General features: G+C 44.0%; 1 protein-coding gene across 2 annotated transcripts; it reads left to right on the forward strand.

Moving 5' to 3' along the window:
- Window positions 1–5,451: 5,451 nt before the first annotated feature.
- On the forward strand, window positions 5,452–13,120 carry LOC125712775 (erythropoietin-like). 2 transcript variants are annotated; one of them, XM_048983207.1, is made up of 5 exons: window positions 5,452–5,766; window positions 9,134–9,264; window positions 9,362–9,448; window positions 10,195–10,359; window positions 11,610–13,120. In XM_048983207.1, the coding sequence occupies exons 1-5, from the start codon at window positions 5,748–5,750 to the stop codon at window positions 11,751–11,753; spliced, it is 546 nt and encodes a 181-aa protein (XP_048839164.1). In that variant the 5' UTR covers window positions 5,452–5,747; the 3' UTR covers window positions 11,754–13,120. The 2 variants fall into 2 exon arrangements, with proteins under 2 accessions (XP_048839164.1, XP_048839165.1); XM_048983208.1 differs by lacking the exon at window positions 5,452–5,766 and adding an exon at window positions 7,480–7,554.
- The last annotated feature ends 1,476 nt before the right edge of the window (window positions 13,121–14,596 follow it).

The following is a 14,596-nucleotide window of genomic DNA, read 5'->3' on the forward strand; positions in this document are numbered from 1 at the left end:
ATAACGTAATAAACGGGCAGTAAAGAGATACATTTCCTGAACCAATAACATAATAACTTCTTGCCAATGCTGTAATAAGGTGTTAGATTATTGGTTACTTATTACACTGTCACTTTCATCGACAGGCTGCTTTCACTAATCCTGTCATTGCTCATCATCTGCATGCTTGGTATTCCTTTTGTATTTAGCGCTCCACGCAAATCCAGCCACTTTGCATCGTATTGGTTCTGTGTGATGTGCTGACAGATTTGTTCTGCGCTTGGTTAGTATTTTCCCTGGTTTTGCAGGTGAGTGTTTGGCCATGTGAGGAAATACCGGTGACCCTGCTCTGGCTACGCAGCTAGAAGAAGGATGGATGACTACACAGTATGGACTAAACTCATGGAGTTTGGTCCCTCATATTGCAGTGAATTTATCAGGATCGACTGCAAATTGACCTACAACTTCGTGCCACTTTCCTGAACTGAATAGCTGACTAATTCTGATCTGGATATACTGCCAACACTCCAGTTCAGAATATTTGGATATTTCAGCAGATTTTGGCATGCAGGGGTAGTCATGCTGACCGCTTGGACTCCTCAATTCCACTGATAATCTGTGGAAAAACATTATAGAATAAAAAAAAATACAAGACATAATTATATTTATACTATAAACGCTATCATAGGAGGTAATTCGAATGGCTGTTATTTTGGGTTAGAAAGCATCCATTTTCTGTAACCACTTATCCTATTCAGAGTCGGAGGGGTCCAAAGCCTATGGGTGCAAGGCAGGAAAGAACCCAGGATGGGGGGGCTAAACCCATCACAGAACACACTCACACACTGGCTATTCATATTAACCTTATCATTTTACTTACTTCAGTGACAGACGGAGTCTAAAGCAGCCCACCTCCTAGTTGCTGGCTCGTTTTTTCTCTCTCACTCCTTCCTCACGCACAGACGTTCTCATGTACAGATCGCGAGTCCTTCCATCTCCCAGCTCTGCTGTTCGTCCTCACTTCATGTTACCCTCCCACAAATCCCAGCATGAGGCTCTCCATCAAAGCCTGTAAGCACTTTCTGTACAGGCACAGACGGCCTGCATCTGATCTGTGGACAAGTCGCAAAACATCACCCTCTATATCCCATGCTTAGTCCTTTACGAAGGACAGGAGTGACCAACCAGTCAAACTGCCCAACATGTGTGAGCTATGGGTAAGATGAAGCATCTACACACTGAGGCCTCCAGGGATGTGTTGAACAATGATATGATACATCTTTTATTTCAAGCAGTTACCATATTTGTTACTATATCTGTTAATTCTGTAAACCTTTGTGAACGACTGAATGAACGAGTAATGAATAACACAAGCTGGTCTTACGTTTGTTCATTGTTAATGAATCGTGATGCATCTTTTATGTCAAGTAGCTACTACATTAGTTGTTGATTTGTACTTCAGTAGTAACTGGGTTACTTCTAAGTTTCTGTGCCCAGTAAAATGTTACCCAGAGTCCTAACCTGGTGTGTCACATACCAGCCCTGATTAACAACCCCGATTAATGCATTCCTACCCAATCAATAACCCGGGTTACTGAATGATAACCCAATCGATAACCGGGTTTACTGCACCCCACACAGGATCAATAATCATTGATCCACGTTACTGTATGCTTACTCAAATGATGATCCAGGCAGCTGCATCCTTTTCAAAGAAATTTTCATGTGCAAGAATTACTACAGGGCAGGAAGGAGATGAACATCATACCCAGAACAAAGCAATCATGGGGTAAGGGCCTGGCTCAAGGGCTGAACGGAATAGTATCACTCCTGGCATTCACAGGATTTAAACCTTCCAGTTACTGGCACAGATTCCCAGCCTCAAAGCCACAACTCTGCCTTTTAAACCTAGAGGCTAATTTAAACCAGAGAATTAAATATCTGCAAATTCTGGATGAGAAGGTTACGTACCCAGAAGCAGCTCAGCTGAAAACGGCAAATTCCATTGCATGATCTCACTGTTTGACCAAAGGGATCTGAGATCAGGCTGTCGTCTGAGCCCATACAGGCACATTCAACCAAAGCCCAGCTCATTCTCATGTGCCTTGCCTTGCAAATAATCTGGTCATCACGATTAGTTTAACTTGCATATGCTAGAGTCCGTCTAAATTAGGAATGGGCCAATCCACATTTTTGCAGTTCTGATCCAATTCCGATACACAACTGCCGATAACGATACAGATTCCGATACAAGAGCACTTTTCACTTTAATAATTTAATATAACAAATATATACAATACAAATATTTATCATTTATATATTACAATTTTTTAAGATAGAAAATACAGATGCAAAAAAAATTATGCCAAAAAAAATTTATTAGGCTACTAGAAACATATATTTCCATTCCGGCAAAGAATTTTTAAGGAAGGCAACATTGTCCACGAACTCTCCACGCAAGACCAGGAAACCTGCCTCACCAGTACAATAAATGTCCCTGTCTATTTGAAGATCTTCCACAAGACCGGCATCACCCTGTCGCTTCTCCCAAAGTACCTCCAACACACAACCTGAGTGCCCACCCCTTCGCTGTCCCAGTGGATCCTGAATTTCTGCCGGTTCCTCTGAAACGCTTTTAATGTGTTCTTGTATTTTGTTTCGCTCAATGTACCACAGCTCGTAAAATTCTTACTTCTAAACATGCATGTGAAGCCTCCACAGCAGAAAGAAGGGGAAATTAAAGACACGTGACCAGAAGTGGAGAGTTCTGGTTCAGAAAGTACATATCCAGGCCAAGATTTTGTTTCAACCAACCAGTTGAGTATAATGTAGGGTGGGGAAGCTGTTCCACAAAGGGCTGGTCTGGGTTTTTGGGATGACCTCTCAATCAGCCAATAACAGTGGGTCCCCAGGACTGGAGTTCAGAACCATTGCTTTATTATTGGCTGAACCCGCACCGCCCCACCATGGAACAGGTTCCCCACCCCTGGTATAAAGAGTCACAGTCCCAGTACTCAACTAGCTGGTTGAAACAAAATCTGGGTCTGTATTTGTACTTTCTGAACCTGAACTTTCCACTTCTGACTTTACAGTTCATAACTAATTTTCTGGTAGAATTTTTCTCTTGTGGAATCATAGCCTCATGCTCTTCAACACCCCAGAAATTTTCTAAATCTGCTTCTGACATCGCTAAAGTTTAATCAGTTTCAAGTAAATCCATCTATCTGTACACAGACTTTTAGCACTCGACAACCTATAATTGGACTTCAGTTAGGGATTTGAAATAGCTCATCCTTCAATTAATAAATAAACTATAAACTAAATTACTTGTACTGTTTCTGCTTTTCCATTTCCTTCTTTTATTCTGCCTGTCATGTGTAGATTACTTTATAAACCATATTTAGTGGTTTGCTAGTAACTGAGAGCAGACCCCACTCCAAAAACAGATGTAGCACAGATCTCAAATGAGTTAGCACTTCTTTTAAAAAACAGTTCCTCATATCCTAAAGGATTATACCCTTGCGACTTCCGCAAAATTTGTGAAGCTTCTCTAGCGACGACCGTAAAACTTGAGCTCAGTTTGCCTGCACCGGTGCACATATAATCATCAATGTGAGCGGTTTACATACGAGGCTTCAGAATGCTTATCGAACCCATTTCTTACTGTGGATTTGACTGATAGAGGTGAACATGTCTAATCAATGAGACAAAAGCTAAGCTCCATTTCTGCGTCCTTTCAATGACTGTGACGGATCCATCCGAGGCTTACTAGTATTGGCCGCTAGATGGCGGCATTAATGTGTTTTTCCTAAATTTATCTCGATAGCGGTCAAATACTGATAATAGTTAAAAGTATTTTTTTTTCCATTTCTCTTTGACCTTGCCTTTCTTTGTTGTATTTTGACACCATATTGTTAACTGCATATTATACTTAACATAGCCTCTAATATGTTCACCTTTTCTCACTCTTGGTCTCTGCCTCCCACCCTCGCTATCCTGTGTGATTCCACTGAACTCCTAACCCCTCTGATCTCTGCACCAGACACCCACCTAGAAGCAAAGCATGCCATCCTGCACGTACCTTGTCCACCGGACCGGTACAAAGCAAGCACGCGCGCGCGCGCACACACACACACACACACACACACACACACACACACACAAAGCGCTCAGGACTGAGTAAACAGCATCTCTGTGATCGAGGGCAGTGAGGTGAATGGAGAATCTGAGGTTTACAGACACACACACGCACACCTCTTACAACTTTCAGAGTAAACATTGGGTTTTCTAAAAACAGAGGACTTTTACTTTGTGAAGAAAATATGAGTGTTTGTGTTTTTGGTCATCCTGATGCCCCAGCCGGCGTGACTCGTGTGAAAATGTAACGCTGAAGAACAGCCATAGCGTATTCTTCCATACAGAAAGGATCTGCTCGCTTATTAACCGTGAAAAGGCAAATTTAAAAAAAATCGTAAAAATGCGGAATCCTTTAATAGATCCTGCAAATGTGATACTTTCTACTTTCGTTATGTACTACATTCCTGTACATGGCAATGACTTTCGACACCGTAAACGATTTACATTTAACATTTAAATAGATTCTGTGGTATGATCAGTTAATTTACGATTTATCCTTCTGTTCCTCCTACGATGCCATAAAAGACAATGCAAAACCGTTAACACTTAAAAAAAGATTCATGTCAAAATCAAGTTTTTCACGCTTATTGATTATAAACACTGTGTATTTCCAATTGTAGTTACAAAATGATAAAGCACACATTCCCCACCCTTTAGAAACCGGCCATTATAATGAAACAGCATAACATGACTTAATTCACCGAAATTCCTTTAGTTAAAGAAAACTAAAATTCTGTTCACTGAATCCTCTCTCAAATTTCTTTCAAACGAAAAAAAAGTTTTCATGTGTGGTTTTTAGGACATTAAGCAAGTTTAGCTTTATTCCCGTTACGTGTTTTACAAAGTCCCGAAATGGAATGCGTTTTAGACGCACGTCCACCTACTAGAAATACTGTCAAGGACCGCCAATATATGACGATACGTTTATCAATGTACTTTCAGTATGAGTCACAAGTTTATAAAAGTCACAAGTTCAAAGGCGGACGTCACACACGTGCGGTTACGGGTGCCGGGAATATCCGCTTAGTATCACATATTTCCAAAGCCCCTTACAAGGGTACAAAAACCAGCTGTAATGACAGATTCATTCTTTCAACGCCCTGCCTTCTAATCTACGCTGGCTTTGGTGTCAATGAATGAAAGCCAGTAAGTAGCCCATTAACAGATATATAGATATACTAATGAATCATTATTTATCAGGAATACAAATCTTGCGATAATTTCATATATTTTATATCTGGAATTTGACTCAATAGACATGTTTTTTTGCGGTATTTTTGAAAGAGCGCAAATAAGATTTATCAAGTACCACCCGCGCTTACCTGAAAGTGCACTCAGGCGTGCAGCATTTTTGGCTCCGCACACAAAACCCCAAAGATCTGCACGGCCGTGCATGTGGGTCCAGCCCTTTTCGCCGACTTAACTGGCGGGGAAGGACTGGAGGAATTAGACTCACCCGATCCGTCGCAAGACCATTCTGGTTCACAGTCATGACCAAGGATCAAACAGAACGCATGCCGGAGCACCTACCGGACAAGAGCCAAAACTGCAATGCATAAAAAAACTCTAGTTGCAAGTAATAAGGCTTTAGACGGGCCGATGGGCTAGGGACGCAGAGCCTGCAAGGGGCTATGCGGATTACGACATGGGGTGAGTGGACCGAGAGAATAGTGCTGTCATATATCCGCTTTGCTGTCTGTCCCAAGGGCGATTAGGGCGCGCGCCTGGCTGCAGTCTTTATGCAGCAATCAAGTTGGTCCGTCCGCTTACATCTTTATCGCCTAACCGAAAAGAGATAGTTAAGTCGGTTCCTTATCTCTCTTCTCTTATCTACGGACGCCTGGAGAGATTCGATGCTGTAAACCGCTTCGGTAGCGGTCTCGGTAGTGCGCGCCTATGTACCGAGGGATACCTGGTGCCTCGAGTCGAAACGTATCCCGTCCCAAAGTCGCATTTTTTACAGATTATCTAAAGCGCACCTCCTCTCCTCCGATGGTTTCGGTTGCTTGTGGAAAAACTTGCGCCTTTTTTACGATGGTGGTACACATGTTACTTAAGGGATGCAAATACTGAAACGGTAAATGGACAAATGTGATTGAATACCGTAAATAAAAGGTCTATAAAATCTAAAAATGCACATGTAAAACCATGCACTGTTTGCACGAGTCAGAGATCATTAAAAACGTTTAATTCGTTTGGGTTATCTGGTGTGCTGTTACACTGAGCGTAGCACGTGTCCGAAAAGCGACCTCGTTCCTGCTACAGGGTTGCCAGCTTCGGTCAATTAGCTGGAATGAGATTTTCGATTCGAGACAAGTATGTAGGCACATGCACACGCATTTACGTGTATGCATCAATTGTATAGCTTCGTAAAATGTTTTTAGATAATATAGATTAGCCGTATGATTTCTTGCGTGACAGTCTGAAAGCGTGAGGATGCGTGAGAGTTGGCAACCCTGCTGATCGCTAAAAGAGCGAAGCACGTGGAGCGTGCCAAGGGGACGAAAAGTCTTTCAGGGTCTTGTGGTTAACACCTTATTCACACCGCATGCTGCGTCCATAATGTAAGCTTTATTAAAGCATGGTTTTGTCCCGCTAAATCTTTTTTTATATATACCTTTTTGACCTGGCACTTAAGCTTGAATCGCTCTTTCCTAAAATTTAGATCGTTTGAAGCCAGTCCAGGTTTGTTTTACATTGTTTCAGCTGGTGTATTGCATTAAATTTCCGTTGTTAATTTGTGTAGGAGTATCAGAGGATTAGATGTTGTGTAATATTTTAATTGTAACTCATTCTAAAATGTGGTTTCAGTTTGGAACATCTGGCCACATAGAATTTAGCTTCATATTTTCTGACTGTCGCTGTCCTTGCATGCTAACCCAGGTAACTGAAGTCCAGTTTCTCAGGATAATTTTTCTTGCCTCAAAAACCCGTAGAGCAGGGCTGTTCATTCCTGCGCCTGCCCATCTACCACCCTGCAGATGGTAGCGTCAGCCTCGCTGGCTCTGCTAACAAGATGCTACTGAAGGGTGTGTTAAATTTGGGCTGCACCCTAAGCTCTGCAGGGGGGTCGACCTCCAGGAGCACGAATGAGCACCCCTGCCGTAGATGGTCATTCTCTTTGTACTGCAGTACAATGTCGCTGGAGTCGATGGGTAGTGAGAAATGTTCGCCGTTGTGAAACCCCTTGTAAACATTGGGAAAACAAACGAAAGGTCTTCCAACAGGATGGAATGTCATCAAACACTTGTGCCATGTATTAATTTGCGATTGACCTGCCGGCAAACTCATCCAACACGAAGGCATACATTGTACACTATACATAGTGCCAGGCAAAGCCCCGGGGGAAGCTCTGGAAGCATCTCCACATTGCACTGCTTGTGGCTGACTCACCCTGGACGTACTCCAGTGCTAAATACAGCCCACGGAGGTGAGAAGGTAAATAAAATGCTGGCAGGAAGCCGCCATCCAAGCTGCCCTTTTACCTTTAAGCTCCAGCCAAAGTCCTGGCTTTGCTGCACAGCACGTATTGGCCTGTCTGAAGCCGCTGGATGGCCACATGGCGAGTGGCATGTTCTCTCTCCTTCTCGGTGCTGCACCGGTGCAAAAGTACGCAGTCAGCCATGTAACCACGCGCCTTTGCCTGAGGCTATTTCTGTTACGCATATCATGAGACATCCCAATGATACTCGTGTCTGCAAACGTGGCTGCTGGAATATATGGGTGCAAATGAGTGTTTTGTTTTTTTTTTTTTGTGTGGTGTACAGATAGATTGGGTGAAACCACTGACGTTGCATGCTTCACTTTTTGTAGCATGTGAATGGGCATGGTGTACTGGGTAGGTAGTCTTATCCACAGATGGCCAGTGTGCACGCAGGATTTCGGGATAACCTTTAGGTCAGCTGTTCAAACCCAGGTGTGAGGACTCTTCAGCCAATCAGTCCTCTAATTAGTAATCTGAGTTGCAGCGAAAACCCGAACACCCCATGGATATGTCGTGTCTATACATATGAAGATATGTGACATGTGTACGTGTGCGGTGTGTCAAGCATTCATACAGTTAATAACGTGGTCCACAGTTCACGATCACCCAAAGATGCTAAAAAAAAAAAATGCCATGACATGGTCATACGTGTAACATATAAACATGTGAATATTTATGAGGAACAGAGATGCAGCAGGTTGGCACAGAGATGGGATATTTAGACCGTACCATGGTGTACAGGCTAGTATGTGTCTGTGAAATATGACAGATATATGAAGATCTATGTGCTGAAAAGATTATTAGAAATAAAGAAGATAAGTAGTGATCAGGTCTCTGATACCGAGCGGATGTGTTTGTGTCTTATGGGAAACAACGTGCATGTTCATAATCGTGTAAAGCAGAGCGATATCAATACAGAAATTAATCATTATATCACAATTCAGTCACGATTTTTTAATAGATATTTTGAACCTTTTCCTCGAGTTATTAATTTGTTGCAATACTGTTTAACACCAGCACTGACATTTAACAAACATGTTTTTAGCATCTGCTGATTAAAAATATGCTGTTTACATAGCGGGTGCCAAGTGCAGTGAAGTGTTGGTCTTCAAAATGTTAACGTACAAGTCAATTATTTAATTCTATACGTTTACATTTTTTTTTCTTCGTATTTTTAAAAACAGAATTGGGCATTTTATGTACAGACAAAGAAATAGCTAATGCAATCAGGAGGTAAAGTGTGGAACAGCCTCATTCAAGATACCAGCTCATCCTTGGTAGTTAATGGCTGTTACTGCCTGTTAATTAAATTTGCCTGTTTTAAATTTTAGAAGTTGCATTATTTTAATATGAGAGCGTTACCCACCAGGACACGATGGCAATATCGTGATGCATCGTGATGCATTGAATGACACTGCTATTACGATGGGTGTTGTATCATTGGCTAGTTGGCAGTCCCTACTGCCAAGACTAAAGCATGGGTTATTGAATATGAGTGTAAATGAACAGTGCCTGTTGATTCTCCTTTGATAGGACTTGTCACCGTGCTGCTAATGGTGCTGGACTGGACCCGGCCAGGATCGCCCGCTGCATTGAGGCCCATCTGTGACCCACTTGTCCTGGAACGCTTCATCCGGGAGTCCCATGACACTGAGGTTGCTATGGTAAGGCCATTGACCCCACAGACGCCCCGAGTCCCCCGTAGGTCTTTAGCGCTGCAGAGTTAAAGGCATGATGCCATCGTCTTCTCTCCCTCTGAAGGGGACGTGCCGGGACAGATGCCGCTTGTCCGAGTTGCTTACTGTTCCACGGACCAGTGTCGACTTCGCCGCCTGGGAAAGGAAAGATGTGAGTCTCCCTCCCCCCCGTCCAGAAAGACTTAACTGAAAGTGCAAAACTGTTATACTGCAGAGAACCAAGGGCCACATGATAACAACAAACGGGGCCCTAAATAATATTAATTGATACTATATAAAACTGCCTTTACACCCCCATCCCCACCTCTCTGTAGGTGAGAGCAAGCCGGCTGTGAAGGGCAGTCACCTATTGCAGTGCCCAGGGACCTGGGGATTAAGGGACCATAGATATGCCAAGGCTGGGCTTGAACCCGTGAGCTTTTGGTCACAGGCACAGAGGTTTAACCTTCTGAGCCACATGCTGAGCTCTCCCAATAGAATATTGATGACTTTATTAATTCTTCATGGGGAGATTCTCTTTTCACCAACCTTATCTTGCTCTCCATGAGACAGACATACAAAACAGACTAAGCTTGGGAAGGGGACACAGCACAGGGTCAGTCAGGGTCTCAAACCCACAACCTTCCGATCACGAGCACAGAAGCTTAGCCTACAGAGCCACCACACTGGCCGCAACTATCCCATGAGTTAAGTGGGAGCTGGGTAAATTAGCGTACCCTTTCGATGATTTAGGTTTTTGGAGTTACGCGTTTAGCCCTGTGGCATAATGTTATATTCAGCCATTTTCTGTACCCTCTTGTTTTATTCAGTGTCACAACAATCCAGAGCATATCTTGGAGGCTAGGGGTGCAAGGCAGGTGCTGTCAAGCTAATCTGGGCTGTGTTCATTACAAACAGGTCCAGGAGCAAACCCAGGAGGTTCAGGAAGGACTGCGGCTATTGGGGAAAGCAATCGACAGAGCGAAGGCGTCCGTCTCTGACACAGCTCTCATCGGCCTCCTGGACAGCAGCTACGACAACATTCATAGCATCAAACAGGTGATCCGCAGTCTCGACATGCAGGTGAGTTTGGGGTCCCGACCCCCAGTCAACTGACTGGTACTGGTCTTTGGCCAGTCTTCCAGCAGGCTGTGGAACACTGGGGACAAAGGGGTTGCTTAACTTCCAAAAATAAACTACAGTAACCCCTTCCCATTCGTGCTTTTGACATTCACGGGTTTGGTTATTGGCCGTAAACATTTAAACGAGAATATTTTTATATTAGTGATACGTAATATTTGCTGCATGCTATATCTTTAATATTAAACGTCTTGGCTTGAGGACTCCCCCATCATTGTCACTGCAGCTCGCCCCAGTCGCCAGTTAGCTGTCTGTAACCGTGCAAACTCACGTTTTCCACAATACCATTTCAAACTTTTCTGTGCTGCCAATTTTCATTTGAATTTAGATATTATTGTATATTATATAAAAAGGTCTAGATAGGAAATGACAAAGTGTATAGTATAGTACTGTTTGTTTAGACATTGGTAATAAATAGACTTATTATTTGTTATTGCTGAGGCTTGCAGGCTGTTATTTTATAATATTACTTTAGAAGGTTCCTAAGTGTTATTCACAAATTTACACATTTGTGGGGATGATCTGCCTCTACTCCCCCGCGAATGATAAGGGGATTTTGCCAGCACCACCCAAGCTCAACCCAGTCCCTGAAATTTCTTTATATGACAAACTGATCCACGAGCTTCGAAAAGACCCATAGAATACAAGGAGTGATAGAAGTGGAAGCAGGATGGGTGAGAGGTCATAGGTCATAGGTCATGCGGTAGCCAGTGATCGTGATGGAGAATCGCACCGGTCTGCACTGTATAGTACATCTGTCCAGTTGATGTTTTTGGGAATGCGCTGAAGAGTCTGAGTGTCATGGTAAATGTACCTTAATAACAGGCTCTTTGGAATAATGTAGAACATCAATCAGGGAGTGAAGATCAGTCCACACCTCCCAGCAGCTGAGCTGGAATGGGCCCAGCGGACACTGGGGCGCGCGGGCGGGCGCGTGAGACCGCGCGCTGTGCTGTCACGGGTCACTCGGCTGTCGAGCGGGGACGCTAGGCGGCACGTTTGCGGAACTGGCCCCCAGAAAGCGGGCGGTGGTTCCAGGAAAAGCAGCGGCTGAACAAACGGCCGGCGCCAGATTAGCCATTAACCCTGCCCTCTGTTGGCCTCTTTCTCAGTACTGTGTGCTTTTGCCTGGCTCCATGTGATCGGCATCTGAGTGCAGGCTGTGTTATGCTGACCGTGTGTCTCTTTGGTAGGATTGGTCCCCCTCCTCCAGAACGTGGGACACTTGGGACGTGTCCTCCTTGCCAGAACTCTTCCGTGTCCATACCAACTTCCTGCGAGGCAAAGTGCACCTCCTTCTGAGCCGCGCGCCAGCCTGCCATCAAGAACATCGCTGACCTGGAGCTTCTGTAGGCTTGGACTGGATATGAATGGGGCAGCCAGTGACTGGCCAAATTCAGGAAGGTTCTCTTCCCCCATCTCTCGCTGCATGGGACAAATGATTACATTTTGAGATGGGAACTTGGGAGAGTACAGACAGTACCTGATATGTCCTGTCTTGAAGCTGTTCTGAAGCTTAGTTGCCTTGACATCCAGCTGTTCCAGACCTCAGTTGCCATGAAAACTAAACTGTTCCGAAGCTCAGCTGTCCTGAACCTCAGTTGCCATGAAACTAATTTGTTCCGAAGCTCAGTTGCCTTGACGCTCAGCTGTCCTGAACCTCAGTTGCTAAGAAACTAAACTGTTCCGAAGCTCAGTTGTTCTGAACCTCAGTTGCCATGAAACTAATTTGTTCTGAAGCTCAGTTGCCTTGATGCTCAGCTGTCCTGAATCTCAGTTGCTAAGAAACTAAACTGTTCTGAAGCTCAGCTGTCCCGAAGCTCAGTTGCCATTAAGCTCAGCTGTTCTGAACATCAGCTGCCTTCAAACTCTGTTCTAAAGCTCATTTGCCCTGAAGCTCAGCTATCTTGTGATGTGTTTATCTAGCATCACTTTTACCATGGTTTCTTACGTCTGTACTCTGTACTTGTGTGTTTTGTTTTTAGAGTTATTTTTATATAAATTTTAATAATAATCTTTATTTTTCTATATTTCTGTAAAGCTTGGGGTTACATGAGTTGACTGTATGTGAGAGAGAAGCAGGCATTATTGCAAATCATTGATATTTGTATGTACTGTTACAATGGTGTTTTGCTAAAGTGTCGGTATGTGTACCGCGTGCGCCTTCTCTCACCTGAATGCCCTGATTGTCGTAGCCTGCCTCTCCCTGGAAGGACGGGAAGGCCTCATAACCCTAACCGAGCTCACGCCTAGGAAAGGATAGGCCTAACTTTGTTGCCAATTTACTTTATAAATGACTATTTGTTTTTACTAGGATACATTTATTTAAGAGGTGTACAGTTTTGTTTACTGTTTGATTTATTTTTTCCTTCAGAATTTAGCACTTTACACATTTGTGGGGATCATCTGCCTCTAATCCCCCAAATTGAATGATAAGGGGATGGCGCCAGCACCCCCCAAGCCCAACCCAGTCCGTATAATATACGTATCATACTCTGTATAAAAAGTGCAGTAAAACTGTTTCAAACTTTTTGTAAGAAATCCACAATCCATTCTACCACAGGCAGCTCAAGGCTTTTCTCCCAGGGGGTCGAAGGTGACAGAGCATAAGCAGGCATTCATTGAAGGCCATGCCAAGCTGAGCTCCACGCAAAAAGAGTAAACACATTTTAAATAAATTATTTCTACAAATTGATATAACACAAGGGGCGGCATGGTGGTGCAGTGGTTAGCACTGTTCCCTCACACCTCTGGGACCCAGGTTTGAGTCTCTGCCTGGGTCACATGTGTGTGGAGTTTGCATGTTCTCCCCATGTCGTCGTGGGGTTTCCTCCGGGTACTCCGGTTTCCCCCCACAGTCCAAAAACATGCTGAGGCTAATTGTAGTTACCAAATTGCGCGTAAGTGTGAATGGTGTGTGAGTGTGCCCTGTGATGGGCTGGCCCCCCATCCTGGGTTGTTCCCTGCCTCGTGCCCATTGCTTCAGACCCCCCGCGGCTCAGTAGGATAAGCGGTTTGGAAAACGGATGGATGGATGGATGGATGGATGGATGGATGGATGGATATAACACAAGCCACATTATTCGAACATGTTCAAATAGCTTTTTCATTTGACCAGTAGAGGGTGCAATTGCACTCCTTACAAAATTACCTGTGCATTCTACTAAGGTTCCATTCCAGTAATAATCAGGGTGGGAGCAGAATACCAGTGTGCTGCAGCTCATTTGACTCATTTGCATTTAGGTGGAGGACAGAAAGATGAGAGATGAGAATAAAAAGTAGCCCCCCCCCCCAACATACACACAGTTAATGTACTGGTATGGTAAAGATTACGAGAATATAAGTGTCTCACACCAGTGTTTCCCAACCCTGCCAGAGCTGGGAGGAAGCAAAAACGTGGACTGTTTGGGGCTCTCCGAAAACCAGATTGGAAAATACCGCAATACACTTCAGCCACTCCTCACTTAACGACCTGCCTGTTTAACAACCGCGCGGACTTACAACCAGCTCTGACCAGTCGGTATTGTACCCTATACAAGAACTTTGGTTGTGGAAACAGCAGCGAGGCATCTCAGCATCAAGTAATTTCGCAAATTAAAACAGAGTGATCAAGTTGGACTTTCCTTTAGACCAGGGGTGTCCAACCTTATCCGCAAAGGCCCGGTGTGTGCGGGTTTTTGGGGTAACCTGTAGGTCAGCTGTTCACACCCAGGTGTGAGGACTCTTCAGCCAATCAGTCCTCTAGTAAGTAATGTAATTAGGGAGTTGCAACGAAAACCCACAAACACACCGACCCTTTGCAGATAAGATTGGACTCCCCTGCTTTAGACCTTTTCATTATTCAGAATAAATATAAACAATGACCTTTATTTAGAGTAAGCAAACCTAAGTAATGTGTATTAGAGCTGATTTCATCAGTTTATTACAGTACGCAAATGTATAAACAAATTTACTAAAAATGTTATAAATGGTACTCCGATTTCCCCCCACAGTCCAAAAACATGGTGAGGCTGATTGGACTTGCTAAATTGCCCGTAGGTGTGCATGTGTGAGTGAATGGTGTATGAGTGTGCCCTGCGATGGGCTGGCCCCCCATCCTGGGTTGTTCCCTGCCTCATGCCCATTGCTTCCAGGATAGGCTCCGGACCCCCCGCGATCCAGTAGGATAAGCGGTTTGGAA

Source organism: Brienomyrus brachyistius, chromosome 18 (assembly GCF_023856365.1).
Source record: "Brienomyrus brachyistius isolate T26 chromosome 18, BBRACH_0.4, whole genome shotgun sequence".
Lineage (NCBI taxonomy): Eukaryota > Metazoa > Chordata > Actinopteri > Osteoglossiformes > Mormyridae > Brienomyrus > Brienomyrus brachyistius.